Genomic DNA, 23,146 nt, shown 5'->3' with positions numbered 1-23,146 from the left:
TATTGAGGATTTATTTTAAAATTGTCAGCATCACCCAGTGCTAATTCTCGTCTAAGGATTTTAGTTGAATTATGTTAAATCTTTCTGCATATCCTTATAGTGAACTAAAATCACATTTACCACAATAGAAGATTTTACCCATATTGCCGGTTTGTGTCTCAACAAATGCTGAGATACTGCAGTTGTTAACTCTGCTCTGCATGTTCTCTAATCAAATGAAACTCACTGTTCCATGCTCATCTTGTGTACTTACGCTTGAGAGTCTCTCAGTGTGATCAAACATTGCACGTTAGTCCTGTTCTGTTGCAGTAGATTATGGATCCCTATAGCTAAAATGGCCTGTTTATCTGCTGAAGAGAGACAATTCACTGATTGGTGAGTGCTGTCTTTGTGTTCATATTTGTGCGTGTGTGTCTGTGTGTGCACACTCGTGCGGTATCCGTATTTGTGTGTGTGTGAGCTGGTAGTTTTCCTCTCGGAGCTCATCAGTTCATATCCACCACCCACCCCACCGCAGCATGCAGTAAATAGAGTCTCCGCCACTCGTTGAGAAATGGCACAATTATCCCCTGCTGGTGAAATATGGGCCGGGATGCACCACTGCTTCTTCCCTACAGAATTGTGTGTGTGTGTGTGTGTGTGTGTGTGTGTGTGTGTGTGTGTGTGTGTGTGTGTGTGTGTGTGTGTGTGTGTGTGTGTGTGTGTGTGTGTGTGTGTGTGTTTGCCAAACATATAGAGCATAGCTGTCTTTCCGCTGCTCATTCATTGTGAAGTGTGTTCAACACACAGGGAATTGTTCTCACTTATGTATTTATATACATGCATGTCCACATCACACTCACAAGTGTATAAGCAAAAGTGCAGCTGCACACACATTTACAAATATCTACAGTACATCCACACATGCAGATTGGCGCACACACACTCAAACTGTACTTACAGTGCTACAGTGCCTCTCGTCCTGCACACAATGCAACATGTTGCAGTTTTAGCTGAGACAAGCAGATAGAATAACTCACTGTCAGTCAGTGACTAAGGTCAGTTTTCTGTTGCTACCCAGTGTGCATGCAGAGCTCTGGAACAGAGAAATATAATATCTTTCAGTTTTGCACGGAGTCACATTGACAACATGTTTAGCTTATGAGCATTGCAGACTTTATGCAGACTTTATGCAGCTTTGGCAATTCCAGGTTTTGTATTAGCTATTACAAAGCCATATACTGCATCTTACACATTCTATTCTTCTAATGAATAGATTACATATAAAAAGAAATTAACCAGATTATTATCAAACAAGGTAAGATGAGAGTTAGAAGAGAAGACTCATCCCACTCTCGCTCTCAATATGAAGCTGGAGCCAGCAGGCAGTTAGCTTAGCATAAGGATTGGAAACAGGGCGGAACAGTTAACCTGGCTCTGTCCAAGCCAAGGGTTACAAAAACCACCTACCAGCAACTCTAAAGCTCACTATTCAACCCGCTATGCCACTATTCCTTTCACTCACAACTGAAAGACTGCAATTTCTGTTAATTTTATAGTTTTTATATGTGAAAGTAATGAATCAAAATTGAACATGTTGTACTGTATACTAAAATAACTTTTAAGACAGTCCACTGTGCGTGTATGCTTTTAGACCTTTTGAAAATTTTCTGACTCCCTCAAATGTCAGAGGGCTGCACCTTCATTTGAAGTCAGCCATACACATAATGTTATTAACCTCAAGTGATTTCTCTTTTCAATGACTTTTGACATTTGTGCTACTTTGCAAATTGCTAGCTGCAACTAAATGGCAGAGAGTATGGAAAATAAAACATCTACTTTAACCACGGGATGGCAATCTGAGTGAACTGCCCCACCAGTCAAAGGTCCTGTTGGCCATTCTGAGTCAAAAACACTAAATTTCATTTCCTTGTCTTTACAGGTATGGAAAAATAGTGTCAACCAAGGCCATCCTGGATAAAAACACCAACCAGTGCAAAGGTAAGTCATTACGCTGCACCCAACTTGTTTTAGTACACCGGCTATCACTCTTTAGACAGTGTCTTGTCACAGGAACAGCAATCCAAGTCCTTTTCAGACATCAGCCCAGGAAGCCTTGTGTTGTAAATCAGTGACTGAGCAAGTAGCTGGCTTAACACTGCAGGAAGGCTCCGGGTAAACAACCTGCTTGTGGATGGTGCTGCCCCTGTTTCAGAGAATAGGCAGGCGTGCAGCCGCTGTTTCAGCCCCTCCCTTGCTCCTCTTCGATTTCCTGTTTTGTTGTATGGAAGACAATCTTTTGGAAAGTGTGTTTCTGTAAAAGGTCCATTAGTGTGCACAGTAAATGGTACGCACATGCAGCGATGACATTAGTGGCTCATTTAAAATTGTTTCTTGAGCAGACACGCTACACACATTTATGTGCTTGAACATATACGACCAATTAGAGGGCTAATAAGCTTGTTGGGATTAGATAAACTTTAATTACTATCATTGTCACACTCACCTTCCCGGGGTCTCTGCACTGTTTTCACTTGAGCGACCTGCATTACATGGCTGTAAATACATTTCACATGCTTTTTTTTGTGTTTTTTTTTGTAATCCGTCAGTAATGATCAAGACCAACCTCGTTTTCAGTGAAGACAGAGTGAAAGAGGGAGAGTGAGGGAGGGAACGGAGCGATAGAGAGAGATGAGAAAAAAAAAGATTAGTGTGCTACTTGCCCCGAGGTGTCTGGCAGCACTGTTTAAGAGCTATTGAAGTTCCATCAATACTTTTAATTGCTTTTTGTGGTTTCCCTAGCTCTGGAGTGTGGCCTTTCAAGGTGAAGCTGCCTTCTTAACCCTGCTCCACACCTGAGTTTATCCTGCCAGGCATTCTGTGGGTCAAAATGTTGAGGAAAAGAACCTCTGCCTTTTAGAGGATAGAGAAAAAATAGGGCTGATTATCTTGACAGGTCCTTTTTTGTGAGTCCTATGGGCTATTAATGACAAGACTAGATGCATGTTAGTAGGAAGGATGCCTCTACAGGTCACAGGACACAGCACAGGGTGGATTAAAGAGGAGAAAGACAGAGTCGAGGGAGGTTAGGCAGAGTGAGACGGGAAAATGTGTGATGGAAGAAATAGACTGTGCTCAATCACTGGTTATCCCTCTCCGTGTCCAGCTGACCTGAGTTATGCACAGCACAAAAACATCAGCTCAGCTTAGCACTGAGTTGTGTGGGAGACAATGTTTCCCATAAGTCACCCTCCAGGAATGCAGCGCTGCCGAAATGCCAAGAAGCAAATATAAGCAGACGTATTTTATGAGTGGAAAGGATGGTCCTGCTCCGTACCCAGTGAGAGAGCGAGAGAGAGAGAGAGAGAGAGAGAGAGAGAGAGGGAGGTGTAGAGAGGGGAGATCTGTACAGAGAGGAAGAAAGAGTGTGAGGAGAAAGTCTGAGTAACCTTGAGGAGAAAATTACAGTTCTTTAGTGTTTGAAAGACAAGTTGAGGAAAGGAGAAACTACACAAAAACATAATTTCAACTCCTACAACTCTCCATCTCTCTCCATGTATATCTCACTATCTCCTGAAAGGTGAGTAGGTATCAAAGTATAACCGAGCCAAGCAGGTGTATTGAAGCCTGATGGGCTGGCGTGCATCTGCTCTCCTAGCAACAAAGCAAAATCGGCACATCGCCCTGGTCTAGTCACGCTTTGTTTCCAGTCATCTGACCCCCTGACCCTTACACTTGTTTAAATGTCAGAGCGGCGGCTTATCACCGCTGTGCCACCATCACACAGCGAGCATCCCTATCCTCCATCTCTTCTCCCTCTCCACCTCCTCTCCTCCCCTTTGTGTTATTTGTGTTTAGTTCAGCTCAGTGAGCGCACTGCCAAAACAATGTGAGAAAAATGGGATAGAGAAGAGGTCTCTGAGAGAGAGCTAGAAAGAGCGAGAGATCGACAGTGAGCCAGTGGAAAACAAAGAGGCTGACTTATCTCGTACTCACTAACTTCTCCTCTACGGTTTTATATTTTTTTCCCTCCCCTTCATTTTTTTTTTTTTTTTTACAAAAACTTTTGCTTTTGTTTCACTTTATATTGTCAAATCTGTTAACAAACATATTCACACATTTTAAATTCAGTCCATGATTAATTACATTGTAATTTGTTGCATAAAAAGATCTTTGCCTATAAAATTGCAGCAAATAATTATGCAGAGAATGTGTTAGTAGTTACAATGAAAATTCATAAAGCACTGGCTATGTTTCAATATGTAGAAAGTTCAGCATGGCAGACTCTCCTGGTCATATTTCTTGGAAAAAGCAGTTATATTCTTTACCAAAGCAGTAGTGTGCAGATTTATGAGTTGTATATATACCTATACATATATACTAGATGTAGCATTTCTTGTTTTTTTTATACATAAATGTTAAATGCTGACGAATGCCTTTCTATAATAGAAGGGATATGTTTGTTGTGCAGATAAAACGAGTATGAGAGCGAGGACAGGACCATGGATACCTGATGATATGTGAGATGGAACAGTGAGCGTGGGAGTGAAGGCTGTCTGTTATGGAAAAGCAGAAAAGCAGTTATGGCTGTTTCAGGGCTTACAGGTCAGGTGTCAGGGAAATGCGTATTTCAGTGTGCATGCAAACATAAACTAACAAAGTTGCGGTGCCCACGCACAAACATGAACACATTGTTTCCCCACTGCCTCACGTATGTCTATACATTTACACTGAGCATATGAGTGTGTGCAAAGCTTTAAAGTCCTGTTTTGAAGAACCACATCACAAAAACTGCACACTAAGATCATGTAATACACCTCTCCCACACACTCTAACACAAAGGGCACACACACACACACACAGACAAAGACTAATAGTACCCCTGCATGCTCTCCCCATCCATCTGCCTGAGGTGCGTTAGGCTCTTGCAGCAGCAGTGGCCATGCAACAGATCTATCAATCCTTTTCCTAACATCACAGCATGTGTGCCTGCCTGCCTGTCTGCCTGTTCTGGCTGCTCTCCTCCACCACGCAGGCCTTTCAGTGAGCCTCTCTATCTTCCCAGCGCTGACTCACTCCCCTCGTTCCATACCTTACTTTATGATATACACACATACAGGCTTTCCAGGCACACACACGCACTCATATTCTTGCAAGGGTACACAACAGGCGCATATAAACTGTGCATTCTGATAAATACACACACACACACATGCTTTGAATGTAGCCCAGTTCAGAGAGAAATGGGAACAGGAAGTTGTGAAAGGGCTTTAGGGCTGTCAAGCGCTGTGGGTGAGTGGAGGTATTCAGCTCTTCATCTCTCTCCTGCTCTCATGCTCCTCCACACTCTCACACTGCTTCTCCTTCCCTCTTTGTCTCTGTTCTTGTCTCTCGCTCTCGTACTCTGTCTATCTATATACAGTATCTGTCTTTGCACTTTCACATTTACTGTAGAAATACAGCAGAGATTTGGGGTTTGCATCACAGATGAAGTGGGGGATTGAGGATGGCAGAGGGAGAGAGAAAAGGAATTGACTGCGAGAACCCAAAACCGCTCATTTGCCGTCCATGCCCACAAGGGCCTCTTAAAAGGCAGTGGCGGCATTTGAAATAAAGCAGGGCTGACCGAATGGAGACATTTTATTTTTGCTGCCAGTGCCCGGAGGCAGAGGAAATGACCTCAGCCCTTTTAAAGGACCTCCGTTTCCTCCTCCGCCGTTGGGAGATAAGGCTGTGCTGAGATTCACCGGCCTCACTGGCGCTCTGCCGCGACGGCCTACCGCACTGAATTGTGGGAGATAGATGAGATGAGAAGATAGTCTCTTGTGGCAGTGTGTTCGGCAGTTTGTTGTTGTTCATTTCTTTGCCCTGTAACTTGCCATCCATTTTGTATGAGGATGCTAAAAACTCACAAGGGCATTACATAAACTTGCATCTTGAATGAGTTACTGTCGCCTTTACTGTATTATGTGGGTGACTTGATGTAACATGCTAACTTCCTTTTTTGTTCCAGCAAATTTAAATCACATTTGAAGTATCCAGACATTTGACTGTAAACTTTTAAACAACATTTATGTTCAACTGAATTCCCATCTAAAGAAAATGTTGTTATAATGAATTTACAGCAGAACAGCCTTACATACAGTTCCTAAAATGTGGGCACACTGAACTCCTTGCCTGCATCAATGTTCGCTAGCTGCGCTTCACATGCAGCCTCTGTATGGTGCAATTTAAAAGCCTGTCAGAAGCTTGACCATTACAATCTGAAGCATCCCTTGCCCTTACCACAGGATCAGCCTAATGGAGAAATATAGGCAATGTTACATTCTATAAAAACAGATTTATTGCTGCATCAGTGCCTGAGTGGAGTATTGCATGACTCCAAGCGTAAGGGCTATTGATGAATGAGGTGACGCTCTCGAAAAAGGCCTGTTTTTCATTGTCATGTGCATGTGTATCTGTGTATTTGGGGTGGGATGGGGAGGAGGAGGCGGGGGAGAAAGGCACAGAGTGCTTTTTGCATCCGTTATTGGTTTCTCATTAGAAGGCTGAGATATAAACATTTGTCTATGTTGTACACGGTGCCGGCGCAATTAAGGATTCTCTTTGCCGCCCCCTCTGCCCTTTGAAAGTGAATTATGTGCAGATGAGAATCTCGACTGAAGTGCGGCCAACAACGGACCTTTTCCAAATGCCTCTGTTCCCTCAAAGCCATTCCAGAAAGAGGCGAGATGGCTGAAGGAGGGAGGGAGGGAGGGAGAGAAAGCGTGTGCCGTTTCCTGCTTGCATTGCGTATTAATGATTCTAATTAGCAATAGCTGAGGGATAATCACATTGATTTGGACAGATTCAGCATGCAGAACTTCACTGGATAACACCCGCAGCCTTTGTTAGCACCCCCCAAATCACATACACACAAAAGCACACACACAAAAATCCCTTTTCTCTTCTCTTTATTCTCCCCACCCTCCTCCCCTGGCCCCCTCAATATCCATTCCAGTAAGTTCCAAGTTGGCTGTGCACCAAGTAGGCGTCTGATTGGCCAAGTTTGTCATAAATAGAAGCAGCCGGGCCATCAGCGCTGCATTCCTTGAGCTCTGACCTTTTGTACCACCCCCACTTCCTGTGCTGTTTTTGCATGCAGTGTGGTCGTTGTCTGTATATGTGTGTGTATTTTTAATGTGTGTGTGTGTGTGTGTGTTGTGGAGGTCGTGGTGAGGTGAGATCCAGGAGCCAGAGAATCGTGGATCAAAATAGACCAAGGTTTCCTAAGAGTATTTCTACACAGAGAACCATTGCAAATTTGAGAAATTTGTATTTGTTCGTTTCCAAAGTGTTAGCGTTTACTGCCTGTCTTCTGGACCCAAACAAAGAGAACAATCTGTGATCATTTTCAGCAAAGTACAAACAGGCTCCTGGCAATCCCTGTTGCAGATTTTTGTCACCATCATGGCTTTCCTCTCTAGTCACTGGATCAGTCCATTTTACAACACGACCCTGGGCTCCCTTCCTTGTCTTGTTTGTTGATAAATGCCTCAGAGGGCACTGGTGGAAGGTGAGGGGGCGTACCTCCAGTCATCTCTTATCCCAGACCTAACCCGTGGATGGCAGGGGAACCACAATGAGAGATTCGGCCTTCCACTGACCTGACAAGGCCCTGGCCCCTTGAACATCCCCTGACTAATGATCATATCCTTGATTAGTTAAGGAAGGTATAAATCATAACTGCAATGAAGAGGGGGCGGCCAAGCCGTTCCTCGTGAATGACTAACAGATGCAAGACAAAAGAAATGGGCTGCGTAGTTTTTCAGAGGTATGGGACACTTTGTCCAGATCTTACTGTTTGTTTTTACCTGGAGATTTTCTCTGTGTTCCGAGAGCGCTTGATTTTCATTGATCCGGCTTTATTCAAATATTTAGCCTGTCCTCTCATCTCACTGGTGGCGCTTTCAGGCCTAGTACCTGACGTGATAAGATTGCTTATTAAAAACTTAAGCTGAAATGGGGATAACATGGTAACGCACAAGATGGCACTCACCATGAATACTGAAGTTAGTAATCTCCACGTATAGCTAGAATAAAGGGAGAGCAGGTATTTTAAGATGTTCCATAGGTGAAGTAAAAGAGAAATGTGACAGAAGGACTGCACCTGCTCTTTCTGTAAAAATGTGCTTGTAGTGCTTGTGGCATTTTCACATCTACAGGTACCATAATGAGCAGCTATTCAAGATTGTTTGACATTCTAACCTGAGTGTGTGTGTGTGTGTCTGTGTGTGTGCTAGTGTGGGCGCACTTGTATTGCTATGAATATACGTCATTATAACGTGTGATTGTGTGAGTACTGCCGCGTGTGTGTATGCTGGCATTTACCAGTTTGTGTTTGCTTGTACACTCATAAGTAGTAGTGCTTAGCCGTGTAAGTGCACGTGTGTGAATATACATGCTGGTTCCTGTGTGTGCGTGCGTGTGTGTGTGCACTCTTTGTGATATCTGTGTGGGGGTTCTGTATAGCCACTCAGTTTTTTGCCACGGGTCTCATTTTAACAACCTCTTGACAAGTAATTAACACCCTTCAGGTCTCAAACCTTTCTCGAGTGCTCTTCACATGTTGCACCAAACACACTGGGGTTTTGCTGTTAAGCAAGCAAGCTGATGGAGCTACCCAGGAGTTGAGCCGTGATGCCATTTACAGATCTGAATGACAACCATGTCTGCACTTTTTTAAAAAAGTTCTTTCACAAAATGTTCTGCCACTTTAAACCAGTGAATGGCAGCAATGAGTAGATATTCTTTAAATGTGTGAATACTTAATTTTGCTTGAACACTTCCTCGGGTTTGTGAGGATAATCTTTTACCTCTAGAAAATTCAGAGATAATGCTGGAAGCTAGTTCCTCTGAAACTCAGACTCCATTTGTCTCGATACCAGTTTTTAGCAGCACTGTAACATAACATATTTTAAATAGTGTCTCAACTGTCATACTGAATTTAGAGCTGAAAATGTAGTGGAAGCCATATGGCGCTGTGCTATAGCTAATGAGTGTGAAAAGATATGAATTAATTAAGGAACAAAGGAGAGACAGTAGAAAAGGAAGAAAAATGATGAAGAGAAAAATGAAGATGAAAGAAATGCTGATAGAGAGGAAATGAACCCATATGTTAAAATACTTCCATATTGACCTGTTAAAATGTTAATCTCACATAGTACTGTATTCCACATTTCATCCCTGTTTCAGTATTACCAAAATAGCTTTATTATAACAGTTTCTACAGTGTGATTTGGCAGTCATGATAGAATTAGTTTCTAAAGAATTACAGAACAGGATAAAATGTGTTGCTAGCACCAGGGTTACATGACTGTTAAACAGTTTTATCCGTAATGTGCATCCAATGCACATTTGCCACTCTATGCAGCGATTCCGTAAGTGCATTTCTGTTACACAGAATTCATCTATAACACGTGCACAGATATTGGATGAGGGATTGGTTTTTTTAACCTCTTGCTCAGTTTGTCTTCAGCACAATGAGCTGCCAGTGGCCCCCTTGGCCCTAAGCCCTGGCATTCTGCCCTGTGCAGATCCCGACTGCAGCTCTCTGACAAGGACACTCCTACACCTGCAAGAGAAGATGACAGGAAATACAATACAGCCAGTAGGCTGGCTGCTTCAGCCCAAGACGAATGTCTTAGCTATAAATCCATGTTGCAGGGTTGATAAGTTAATTGCCTGTACCGCTATCTCCTCGCTAGTGTCTAATATAAAAGAGCCCTCTGTGAGAGTTATTTTACAACAAATGGGTATTGTCTCCAAGCACAAGGCAGGCAGGATGGTGACACTGAAATTAAATGAAGGATCTTTATTTTGAGTAGTTCCGAGAACTGCAGCGTGTCTGTGGATGCGCAAAAGCAATTTCATGTTTGCATGTTGCATGTTTTTGCTAATTTGGCCGGCTGTTTTTGCACATATCCCTGGAGTGTCTTTAAGTTCATGCGTGCAGAAACACGATGTGGATTTAGTGCGGTTTGGTGTTTGCAGATGGAAACACAGTTGTTTATTTTATAGGTTGTCAGATGTAGATGAGGCACTAGTATTGTTGGCAAAGTGCTGCCTTACGACTTGTCACTTTTCTGTGGTGTTAATGCTCTGACGGCAGTGATGTGGTCAGGAGTCTCTTGCCCAAAGCTAACATTATAATACTCAGCATTAAAAAAAAATATCCATTGCAGATGTTCCTCTGTGGGATCCTTCTCCTGAAAGATAGATTTATGATCCTCCTCTGTTTACTCACATGCCCACACATGCACACACACAAACAAGAAAGTTGGAGGTCATACACACCCATTCAGCAAACACACAAGCACAGAGATACACATTCACGCACACACATACGACCGCATGGGTTAGTGGAGGGTAGCCACAAAATTTATCATCAGTCAGCTGCTGGTGGCGCAGGATAAATGGAGGAGGACAGAGGAATGCAGTCCCAATGAGGATGCTCTCTCTGGGTTTGGAGTGTGACCAAGGCGGTCTTGGCTTGGCTGCAGTTAGTCATGGATCCATCTTGCTATTTAAAACCCCCGTGCTTTCCCTCAGTGTTTGCACAGTTCACCACAATCTCCCAAAACCATCACCCACCCTCCCTGCTGGGCAGAAGGACTGGTCAAATCCCTGAATGTGCCAAAGACATCTATAAATGTACAAGCAATAAAATACTTCAATGGCTTCTTTTCATTCATTCTGCATGTGGGTTTTTATTCCAGATTTTTGTTCTGTGAGGACATGTCACATAAACAAAACTGTAATTTCTCAATGAAAGTAGCTATGTCATTATAACTAACAATTATTTTTGTTATAAAATCATCCATTTTTATTTGATTTATCACCTAATCAGCAAGTCTAATAAATTTCAGAAAGTAGAAAGAAAAAAAATTAGTCATCACAATTTTCTTGGGCTTTATGGTGACTGCTTCAGATTGTTTGTTTTGTCCAATCAACAATCCAAAACCCACAGATTTACACAATTTACAGTGATGCACAAAAGAGAAAAACCTCAATGGTGCAAAACAATTACTTGATTAATTCATAATCAACAGATGAGTCGTTTGTTGCAGTGCTAAACTTCACGTTTGAGTGGCACCGACCAGTGATTGTTTGTTTTCTTGTTCTTTCTTTAATAACAGACTTAAACAATAACTAAGTTCTCAAAATCTTAATTTATCCTTGATCAACAAAGGTATTAATTGACTGATCATTCCCATACTTATACCATTGTCTGCTCAGTATGGTAGTTATTCCATTGACTGGTGTTGTAGGGGTGCCATGCTGGAGAGGGCAGTCAGTGATCCCTACTGTTCTCTATTCTCCAGTATTCATAACAGTGTGTCAAGGGCTTGGCCGGACTACTCTTTAATGTTGTCAAGCCAGGCTTTGCGTTGTTGGCCTCGTCAACGGTTGCCCTCTACTGCACCCTGGAGGATTGTCTTAGACAACCAGTATGCACACATTCACAAATATACAAATACGAAAAAGGTCACATGCAGGCACTTGTACGCATATATCTGCAGTTCGAAGGCAGAGCGAGGTCAAAACGAGGCTCATACTATGGGATGGCGTGAGATGCGGTACTGAGGCTGTATCATGAATCATAAGAATCATATTACAGGCATTGCTATGCATATTTGTCCATGGAGTGGCCCATCTATCTCCTCCATTAACCATAATTACTTTTATACATGCAAAGTACGAATTATTAACATACGTGTAACCACAATGATTAATCACCCATGTGCAACAGCAGCTTCAGAACTCTTCTTGATGACTCACAAGGACATAAACAATTACACTGTTTGCCCCGTACACCATTGTAATGCTCCGTGACTTGTCACTGATTCATTATTCATACTTAGGGCATTATTATTCCATTGTATGCGGTGCAAAATGGGATCATTAGCGCTGAATATGAGAATGTGAAAAATGAAAATATTGGGGAAAATGGTAGTGGATATAGTGGGTAGGAAACCCCAAACAATCTCAACTATTAGCAGATAAAGAATGGTAATTTCCCCAGAAGTAATTAGGATTAGCATAATTTGATGGTGAATGCATGAATGATGCATGGATGATTGATACGTCGATACAAGCACTGTAATGAGTCCCTTATCTCCACTCTCCACTGAAGACTTTTGTGTGGAGTGTAGCCTGAGGTGGCATCTACTATAGCTCTAGACCTCCCCAGGGGGATTTTGTCAGGGAGCACCCAGCTTCATACACACACATTTATACGAGAACAGTCAGTGGGGCTACAGAAGAGTGGAAGCAGTGGTAGGATACTATAGCATCATCCTGTAGTAACTGATTGAAGATGGTCCTTTTATCTTGACAGGCTCCCTGTTAGAGCCAGACCAGGAAATATGATATGGCAGCTCATGTTCTCTTTATTCCTCTCAGAGAGACAGACAGTCTGTGTGTCTGTGCATACAGTATGTGTGTGTGTGTGTGTGTGTGTGTGTGTGTGTGTGTGTGTGTGTGTGTGTGTGTGTGTGTGTGTGTGTGTGTGTGTCCCAGTGTGCTTCTGTGTATATATGTGTGCTTCAGCGTTCTGTGTGTGCACGTGCATATAAGTGTGCAGCCGCACAGCATTATCAGCAACCACGCGTGTAGTCAGTCACTTTGAGCTGCTTTTAAGTGACAGCTATCGATTGGATGTTTGTGCTGTTGCAGAGGCTTCAAAGTAACACCTTGCCCTCTGCATCCCACTTGAGATAGTAACTGTAGAGTACTCATATTGAATATAGTAGCAGTACAACATGTACTTGGCTTCAGAAACTCATTCTTCAAGGAACATCTGGGTGCATCTGTGTGTAGGTGTGTACGTGTTGTTTAAGTGTGTGGAATGTGGTCTCTTAAATTGAGCCTGATGTTTTTCCCTGACCTTGCCGTTTCTTCACAACTTAATCGACTTTCTCTTCTGCTCAGTGACTAAACAAGGATCAGTGTAGCATACATAAATTAATCTGCAAACATTATAAGCCATACAAACCTAGTATTGAAGGGCTGGTTCGAAAAATTATCAAATCACATTTTCTCACTTCCACCTTAATTGTTTCTACTGGTAAATTGATCAAAACAATATTTGCTCTGGCAAACACTAAGAGAAGTTCATCACCTCAATTCCAGTTGTCACAAAGTCAAACAGCTGGTGGACAACAGTGTTACCCATTTCTTAGTCCCATAAGTGACTTACTCCGTGACACCGTACGTTACTCTGTGTCTAGACTGAATTTACAGAATGAAGTACAGAAGGCTGAAGTTACAGGACAACCTGTTGTTGTGGTTTTTAACAGTCTGGTTGTCATCACAACAGCTAAACCCCTGAAAGCAAGACAGCTAACTTTAGTTTCACCCCCATCCTTTCTACAGTGAAATGCAGGAGAGACAGAGCTCTGAGTGTGTATCAGCTGCCTTTGACTCAGCAGAGGCTGATAATATGAAAAGTACGCAAGCTAGATTGACTAGTGTCCAATTTCCAAGTGGAACAGGAAATAATGTACAAAATTCTCTATATACAATACCTGTGGTACCGTTACAGTTTGTATTTACTTGCACAAAGTGAAAGAAAAACATCACTGTACAGTCGGATTTTAAACTCAATTCTAAATCTAAATATTTATATAATTATACAATAAAAGATTCTTAATATTCTTGATATCATGTATAAACATATGCTTTACTTTTTAAACAGTGAGAACTGACTCACTTAAATGTTCTAAAAAGCTGTTCCTCACATATTTTGAAGCAGTAGAGTTCACAAATACATACATACATCTGTACAAAGATACCGACTTCTCTCTACCCTCCACAGTTATCCTGCCTGAGGGGCTTAAGATGTCCCCACGTCTCTCAATTATTATTCACTTTTCCAACAAAACAAGCCTTTAACAGTTTTACCCTTTGGCTATAGATCAAACATTCCATATTACAGAATCATTATGCATATATCAGCCTCAATAGCTGCACAGGAGAAGCACAAACTGGATCTGTTAGTGGAGGCAGTTCACTGAGTGTCAGTTCAGTCTTCTTCAGTGCATTCAGCTGACCGCAAATAACCCCCGCCCTCACTCTGCCTTCCTTTTGTACACACCCTCTCGCAGACTTTATTTCTCTCAACCCTCCCCTCTCTTCCTCCTCCATTCAGAGCCGTCTGAATATAGGTCAGCATTCTCTAAAATCCTCATCCTGCTGAAAGTTTGATAAGTGCACTCCAGGTGGTAGTGGGGTGAATATTAAATTTGTAATTGAGGGTCCCAAGTATCCACCATTGGAATATTCAGATTATTAAAGAGAATCAGCCATCACACAGAGGGCCTCAGTACCGGGCTCTATGATTCTCTTAATGTACTGTTAATATGTTCTTAGATCTTGAGAGTGGGATAGTGCAACCTTCCTTCTCTGTGTTTAAATGGACAGTTCAACCATATTACAAAAAAGCAAATCTGATGGTGCATGCAGACAGTTTTGGTTTTACTCACCCAGAAATGGAATGCTGTTTGTGGTGCACTGATAAATTTAATTGTGAACAGTTTTCAGTGAAATGTATTTTTTACCCCCCCCCCCCCCCCCCCCCAAAAAAAAAAACCCAACAAAAAAACAGATGTGACAAATTAAAGGGAAAAAGCTGAATATGGTGAAAAAACATCGCAATGCCTGCAGATGCTTCCATATAAGACATGTAGTCACCAGATCTCAGCCTAACTGAAAACATGACTGTTTTCCCAAGAAGAAAGACAACGTAACTCTCAGCAAGTACTCCAAAATATGTTTGTGTTCAAGTGACAAAGCAGGAATTATTATAAAGTGACACTGTCCTCAGAGGAGGGAAGTGAGGGAGGATGGATGGGTCAACAGAATATTAGGAGAGGGCTGTCCATTTCCCATTTCATACCATGAGTCAACGTTAATCACTTTTAATCATGACCACAATCGTCCCCGAACCTCAACGTCTCCGAACCTCAACGATCCCCCTTAACAAAGTACTTATTTGTGCTTACTGGATACTGTATCTCGCTGTTTAATTTTGAGGACTTGTTGCTGAAAACATAAGAGAATTTGGACCAACATGTTACTGGGAATTCATACCATGAGAGAGATGTCAGCTTAACCAAACTCCATGACTTTCCTCAAATCCAGCAGTTCTGTGGATTATCCACAGTAACAGGGAGACTGTTGACACATTCCTGTCAATTCTGTCAATTTCATTGCTGTGAGCACCATAAAAAAGAAAAAAAAAATCACCTATGTTGTACTTAGGTGGAGGCCAAAGACAAAGAAAATATCTTCTTTCTGTCTGCGGCAAAGTTTGGTTTACAGAATCAGTCAAGACTAGAGTTAGCCAGAACTTTTACTAATCCAATAATGTTAAAACAAGCTCACTACAGTTGAAAAATTATATTTTGGCAACCATGTGGGAAATCAAACCATGGAGCTGTTCTCTTCTGTTCTGTTCTGACATGCCGGAAATCCACCCAGCTCTCTAAGGGCCGGGCAATCAATCCAGCACTCTGATGCCCCTGAAGTGAATGTCAAACAACAACCAATCTGGCATAAAAATTTTGCCTGATTCTGAAGTTAGGGGGTGATTGATGGATTAAAACCAGGCTAAATTGGTAAAATATCTCCCCTGCTTAAGCCAAATGAAAGGTGGGAAATTCTGCCTCCTTCATGTATTTACTTTTTAAAGAAAAGGTCCGGTTTTTCTGACTGTCATTCATTTTGAATCTGGACATTTCACTCTGGCTCTTCATATTTCCACAATTAAGGACCCACCCCTCCCAGCCCTGCTCTAACAGCTGGCCATTAATCAGTCCTAGCGCTTGATTTCTCTTCTGCCACAGGTTATGATTTTCACATTACTTCACACTCCTTCACCGCCATCCAACAGGAAAATGACCCCAATCCCCCTCCTCCTTCACCACCACCACACAGTCTCAAACATCTAAGAAAGTGAGATGTCTGTTGATTGTAAAAAGCGTACTGCACACAGGCATGGTGAGAAAGTAAGGTGTTATGATGTGTTTGTGTGTGCTAATATGTGTGAGTACATGATTGTTGGTAACACGATGTAACCACGCCAGCAAGTCCCCCTCCCAACTTCACACCCATTATCCTTTTCTAATTACACTTTCTTTCTGAAACAGTGGATCAGAGGGCACCATTGACTGCTTTTAATCCGCCACCAAATTTTAATTAACACAGACGTGACCCCCGTCTCCGATACATCCCGGAGAACGTCGGGATCACAATAACTCATAAATCACAGCCACAGATTTCATTCCCTCCACTTTCCTCCGCTGATGAATTTCCAGATGGGGGCTGGTGGCTGTTAATGTCAGGAAAAATATGAGAGAGAGAGAGAGAGAGAGAGAGAGAGAGAGAGAGAGAGAGAGAGAGAGAGAGACAGAGAGACAGAGAGACAGAGAGTGTGTTAGAGACAGAGAGGCATAGAGGAAGGCAGTGCAAAGATGGCCAGAAAGGCTACGTTTATGAGAAATGTAGGAGTGTGTTTATGTGTATGTAAGAAACGCAGAGTTGAAGAAAGAGAGAGAGAGAGAAAGACAGAGAGAGAGAGAGAAATGGTTGCAGCTCTGGTACGCTGTCAACCTTTGAGAGATTTGTTACTGGGGAGAGGATTATGGAGGCTGTGAAATGGGGTTGTGTTAATATGCCGGGTGTTGAGGAACACGATGTGGGCCAGCCGGCTTCACAGTCTTGGAAAATCAAAAGGCTGAACAAGTGAAAACTGAAAATGACTCAGTGATGTTCTGAAGAATTAGTGTGTGTGAGTGTGTACATGTGTATAATGTTTCTTTAATCATGGATTTTTAATCATGGACTTTTCATAAATTACCATTACATGAATTATTCTACTGCATATGAGTTGTCATTAAACTACAAACTACAAATCTGATTTTCTCTTCAAGAGAATTGCAGCACTGACGGTCTTTATTAATGATTTGTACGCTACTCAGTGTTTGTGTGTTTTTGTTGAGAGTTCACATCCGTGTGTGTGTTTGTGCATGCATATGTGAATTGATGTGTGTGTGTGTGTGTGTGTGTGTGTGTGTGTGTGTGTGTGTGTGTGTGTGTGTGTGTGTGTGTGTGTGCGTGTGTGTGTGTGTGTGTGTGTGTATGTATGTGTGTGTGTGGAGGTGGAGGTGGGCAGGGTGCCGGGGTTTGTTATTACTAAATCACTCATCCATGCTGCTAATTAAGATGCATAGCATCCCCCTATGAGCGTCAGTGTCACTAATTATCAAACAATGTAGTGCTCACCAGATATGAGAACTGGCAGCCTCTGTAGTCATGTTACCAACCTATTACTGCTACAATTACCAAGTGCCTGTCATTCTCCTTGTTAGTCATCTGCTTCAATTTTTTCTTTTCTAATGCTTGTCTTTTTTCTTTTTCTCTCCCCCCTTCTCTCCCTCTCTTCTTTCCTCTCCCCAGGCTATGGCTTTGTGGATTTTGACAGCCCAGCTGCAGCACAGAAGGCCGTGTCGTCTCTCAAAGCCACTGGGGTGCAGGCCCAAATGGCCAAGGTAAGGACTGTTTAAAAACAAGTTAGCGTCGCTACTTCCTCTTCCATTATCATTAGCACATTGTTGCACATTCAGTTCTCCCCGGGGATTTAACATTGTACACTTAGCACTCATAATAGATGTTGATGGATCTGAAAGCTCCCACATACAAACACATTGTCCAAACACATTTTATAGAAAGTCATTTTCCATGGTGCCTTGCTGTTTAATGACAAACTTGTTCACTTTAATATAAGAAGACTCTTGAATGTGGGCTTTTAACTACGTGTGTATTGTTATATGTCGAGTTGGGGGGGCGAGTGTGGTGCATGTAGTTCTGTTTTATCTTACTGACACTCTCGCTGACAGGGCAAAGCTGTTGTCTCACACAAGCCAGTGCTTGCTTGTACATGTACTGGTCATTCAAGTGGTTATGTGGACTTAGTTATGTGTGAGTATATGTGTGTGTGTGTTTTTCATCATCCCGCATCAAACTACCTTGGTCAGTGTGTGAGCTGGCCCGGCTTTAACTGAGGTTTGACCAGCCGCTTGCCCTATGATGTGCAGTACTCTTTGCCTGCTAAAGTGGAAGCAGATGAGACAAGCTGTTTCAGTAGGACAAAGAGGCCCCCAGTGAATTGCACAATGGAGCCAGGTTGACAGATATGGATACATATGGAGAGGTGTGGCTTATATGAAAAAAACACACTGGGAGGATATTTATGTATTCAGTACTGAACCTTTGAATCCTGTGTTTTACATTAAAAATATGACTAAATGTTCATTGTAATTGTGACATATTTGGCTCAGTTTTAGCAGATTGTTAACTGGCTAACTGGTGCATTAACTATACCCCAGAAGAGCTGTGGTACCAGTACAAGAACATCAGTGATATTGTTTGGTGTATTCCGACCCTCACTCGAGGCGAGTGGTTATCATACTGTCCTTTTCTCATTTTTCTTTTCTAAATTATTAATTTCCATGCTGACTGTACAGAGAATCGCTGTAGACCAAAGCACAGCAGGGCCCTCTCTCTGGACATGTATGATAGACGAGCCCACGTGGCTAAAACAGGCTATTTTTGTATCAACCGAAGATTTGCTGGTGTCAGAATATCTAAATAGGTGAACAAAATGTCACTAGCATTAAAGCAATGAATATGGTGATGACTATGAGTGATTTTCTCAGATGAGATGGTCTGATGCAGAAATCCCCCCCTTGAAGCCAAAGAAGCCATGATGAGACGGAGAATGGCCATGGCGCCGGTGAAGATGACAGAATTGATGATAACGATGAATGTGGCAATTATTTTGATCAAATGGGATGAGATCTGACAGGAGGAGATGATATTCTGTGCGGTGCTCAGGTGTGCCATTTCTCAAATGCACCATTTGGCCGTTTCCTCTCCTCCACCAGTGTCCTCCTTCCAATATTTATAAGAGGGCAGGCTCTCAGAATACTGATAAGAAGCGGTGCTCTTTGCCCATCTGATTTTAAGACCACACTTTGCATTGCTCCTGTTCTCTCAGTCAATATTTTCAAGAGAGGTCCTGTGTCCCAAAACAAAAGAGCTGACCTTTTTAAGAATGTTTGTATGTGTGTGTGTGAGTGTGTGAGTGAGTGAGTGAGTGAGTGTGTGTGGCGCTCACACTCACAAAATCATTTTCTATTAGCATTTGTATGTAATAGTTTATTTTTCAATGTTCCCTTGTTCTGTTCACACAAATGGAAAAGCCAGCATTCTGTGCTTATGGATTTTATAGATTTTATTTTATTGATACCAGTGCCCTTACCAGTTCTGTTTATTGGTCCGATTCTGTATCTGTTCCCTTAATGGATCTCTGATCAGTTTTCTGTGTGGAAAAAAGTTGGCCTACACAGGTTTTCACCATCGATGCAATTGTTTTGTTATCTCTTGAGTCTGAACACAGTGTAGAAACATTAGGAAAAAGGCATGCATGTGACTCGGATGTGCAAAAACTCCACTGTTTAACTGCTGTTGTCATTTAGATTTTCCTCTTTTAGGCTAAGCCTGCCTGTGTGGCGCTAATGTTATCACAACATAGGATATTTACCCTCGGCAATGGACGTGCTGCTCGGTTGGGACGCAGTGGCACTCGTGCATAGAGTGTCAAATGCTTGACATTCCACTGTTGTCATCTTTTGTCATGAAAGGAAGCCAGGCTTTGGACCTTTCCTTTCTCTCTGCCGTGACTCCTTCTTATAACATGTTTCCAGCAGCGCAGAAGCATGAGCCTGACCGTTACGGTTTTTCAATGCAAAACTGTCAGAAAAACCTGCCAGCATCGATAAAAGCAACTGATAAGCACAGAGGCAAACAGTTCCAGTGAATCAGAACTGGTTCTCAACTGGAACTGGCTCTCGATTCTCTCTTCCCTACTTGTACTGCAGCTCTGTGCTTTTATCACACTTGTGAGAGACATTAAGGAGTAGTTTGCTTAGTTTGCTTTTATAGACTCCCTCTGCATCTCTCTAATGTCTCTTTACCAGGTATCACCGCCATCACTCTATTGGCTCCTCCTTGTCTCCTCTCCTTTTTCTCTAGTCCCCCTCTCTTTCACTTATTGCTGTTTTGTCTTGCCATCTTTTTTCCCTCGCACGCTCACACATTCATAAATACATTTGTATTCACATCCACTGTGTGTTGCCCTGCCAAACATCCAATGAGTGCAATTTATTCCCATCAATAATTAACAGCAGGCTGTCTTTGTGTCTGCCTACCTGCCAAGGTGTCTCTGACACCCTCCGCTCTGCCACGGCAGAACAGCATTTCCCTGTCGGGCCCATATGAAAAACCCAGGTGAGCTTTGAGGGAGGTGTAAATCACAAAAGCGATTTCTGACACAACAGACAACTTCCACAATAAGAGCGTTCAGCCTCATTCTCTCACTTTCACTGCTCCATTTTGTCACATATATCTCTCCACAACAAAGTAATAAACGAATAGCAAGTCAGAGCCAGAGGCTTTGAGCTCATTAAATAAAACCGTCACAGTAATCAAGTTGTGCCTTTTTCCTGCCTTGATGCCATTAAAACGCTTTTATTAAGGTGCCTTATTTTAAACACAGCTGCAAAGGAGGTTAGAAGAGAGAAACAGAGGGAAACGGGAAGCGTCACTTGATTTCCTCCTCTTCTTCCAGTGTAACAGCCTGCTGTCTCTCTCCTCTTACTCCCCTTGGAATTTGAAATACCAAGGCAGCAGAGATGAAACATTGCCTTCCTTTTGTCTTGCCCTCCCCTGGGGATGGTGACAGCGAGAGGGAGGAGAGGAGCCATAATTAAGACACCTAAAGGACACTTCCCCCCTGCGCCTCCCTTCCTGTCACTCACCTCTACACAAGTCACAGATAAGAGCACTTAGCATAGGTGTGGAGTATTTGTGTGTACCTCTATATGTTTGCGTCTGCATGCAAGTTTGTGTACAAACTTGACATTGTGTGTCTTTGTGTGTGTGTGTGCCTGTGCTAGTGCATATACTATGCTTCTGTGATTGGTTATTTCTGTACATACACAGAACATTTTAATAATTTGTGTACATATACACAAAGCCATATACATATTTCTTAGTGTATATTTGTCTTGTGTCAACAGTCCAGATTGGTGGTGGTGGTGTAATGGAGTCGGGGTATATCATTTGTGGTTTGAATGCCACACCCCATCTGAGTGTTGCTTACCACATCCGTCCCTTTACGGCCACAATTTATCGTTTTCTAATGGCTACTTCCAGCATGATAATGCACCATGTCAGCAAGCAAATGTCATCTCAAACTGGTTTCATGAACATGACTGTGAGTTCAGTCTGTTTCATCCTCACCAGTCACCAGAAATGAATCCAATAGAGCACATTTGGGATGTGGTAGAACAGGAGATTGGCAGCCTGAATGTGCAGCTGACAAATCTGCAGAAGTGATGTGATGCAATCATGTCAACATGGAACAGAATCTGAAAGGAATGTTTCCAACATCTTGTGGAATCAATGCCATGAAAAACCGAGGCTGTTTTTGGAACAAAGGGAAGACCTACCCAGTATTAGTGTGGTGTTTCTAATAAAGTGCTGTGATGTCTGTGTGTTTAGTATAAAGCTAGAGCCAGGAGGCAATTAGCTAATCTTAGTTTAAAGACTGGAAGCAGGGGGAATCAGCTAGCCTGAATCTGTCCGGGCCTGGCCAGGCTAGCTGTTTCTACCCCTGTTCCAGTGTGTATGCTATGCTAATCGCTTGGTAGTTCTAGTTGCATTGATCTTCTCATCTAACCCTTGGCAATAATCTAATAAATATATTGCAGTATAAAAGATCATGTGTTTGTGTGTGTGTATGTGTGTGTCTGTCTGTCTGTCTCTGTGTCTCTGTGTCTCTGTGTCTGTCTGTCTGTCTCCTCACACTGTGGACTCCATTGTCTATGTCACTTTGTAGTGGTAGCTTTCTCAGCTGAGAAAATTCTCACATTCAGCAGACAGAATGATAACAGGTAAACGCCGCGTCTAGCTTCGCAGATGCAAACCTGTCAACCAGCCGCTCGCCTCACTCTCCACAGGCTGCCATTTTCCCCTTGAGCCAATCAGACTGAATTATGGGAAGGGCGCCCTCGATTGTGGTGTCTGTGTCGGAGAGGTAATTCCGCCTGACAGCTGCTTGCTTTCAGACAACAGCCAGTCTTTATGGAAATCATCCCTCCCTATTCTCCCTGCAGTTGGCTTCTGCTGATAAAAGTCCGGATGAAAACAAAGCTGTCCTTTTCTTTGTCTTCTTTTTTTTTAAATTCTCTTTTTTTGCTCTTCTCAATGTGGACAGCCTAGAATTAGCAAAACAACTCCAACATCCTGTGGACTCTGACAATGTACACCTTTCTTTGAAGTAATACATACTTAGGGCCAATATAAATTCAAAGCTGAGCTGAAACGTTTGGTAAGATTCTTTTCTGGTTTCTATTTTTGGTTTCTGACATATCTAATATTGTTTTCTTCCATTATACTGGGATTTCTTTTTTTTTAATTAACAGATTTTGCCCTGCAGTTACTTCAAAATACTATACAATAAACTGTGCCTACTGTCACTAAAGTGCCAAACAAAGGAACAGTATTGATTTTGGCGAGTTTTTTGCAGATGCCCTGGTTTAAGCCGTGGGGACGGAGCCTGTGGTGCAGTGTGCCTCCATCACTACCCTTGTTCCAATAGCCAATATTTATAAGGTTCACAGAAGCTACAGGCAGACAGAAAGGCGCTGTTCGCCCTTCACTTCACATTACAGTGGGGAAATTATGCTAAAAGCATCATTAAAGTGCCTCCATGAAGTGAATCCCAAATGTTTATAACACAGCGCTTGCACCGGCACATCAACCAGTAGTCACCAGCAGATGCTTCAGACGGTTTAACGGTGTGAAACGAACCAGAGTGTTCAGTCCTCTTGCTCTCTCTCTCTCATTTGTTCTCACTCCTTTTCACTTATTCTGTCTCTTCTGTTGTCTTTTACTTTCTCTTTCCCGTGGAAGACTTCCTGTCAATATCACATTTATATTCATGTGAAACGTACAGATTCCCCTCTGGGTGGTCCGCAGTCAGTCAGCAGTCTTCTTATTA

The 23,146-nt window shown here is 42.5% G+C and overlaps 1 protein-coding gene across 7 annotated transcripts in view; it reads left to right on the top strand.

The window, feature by feature from the left end:
- The window catches only part of rbms3 (RNA binding motif, single stranded interacting protein), a 253,831-nt gene that overhangs the window by 122,475 nt on the left and 108,210 nt on the right, over window positions 1-23,146 (top strand). For all 7 annotated transcript variants that reach the window (XM_041052649.1, XM_041052648.1, XM_041052647.1 and 4 more), the window contains 2 exons: window positions 1,922-1,980; window positions 17,479-17,570. In XM_041052649.1, the coding sequence (XP_040908583.1) occupies window positions 1,922-1,980; window positions 17,479-17,570 (151 nt within the window). The remainder of the gene's footprint in view (window positions 1-1,921; window positions 1,981-17,478; window positions 17,571-23,146) is intronic.

The sequence above is a fragment of the Toxotes jaculatrix genome, chromosome 13 (genome assembly GCF_017976425.1).
Source record: "Toxotes jaculatrix isolate fToxJac2 chromosome 13, fToxJac2.pri, whole genome shotgun sequence".
NCBI lineage: Eukaryota > Metazoa > Chordata > Actinopteri > Toxotidae > Toxotes > Toxotes jaculatrix.
The sequence above is the reverse complement of the archived record's forward strand: the minus strand, read 5'-3'. Positions and strand labels throughout refer to the sequence as shown.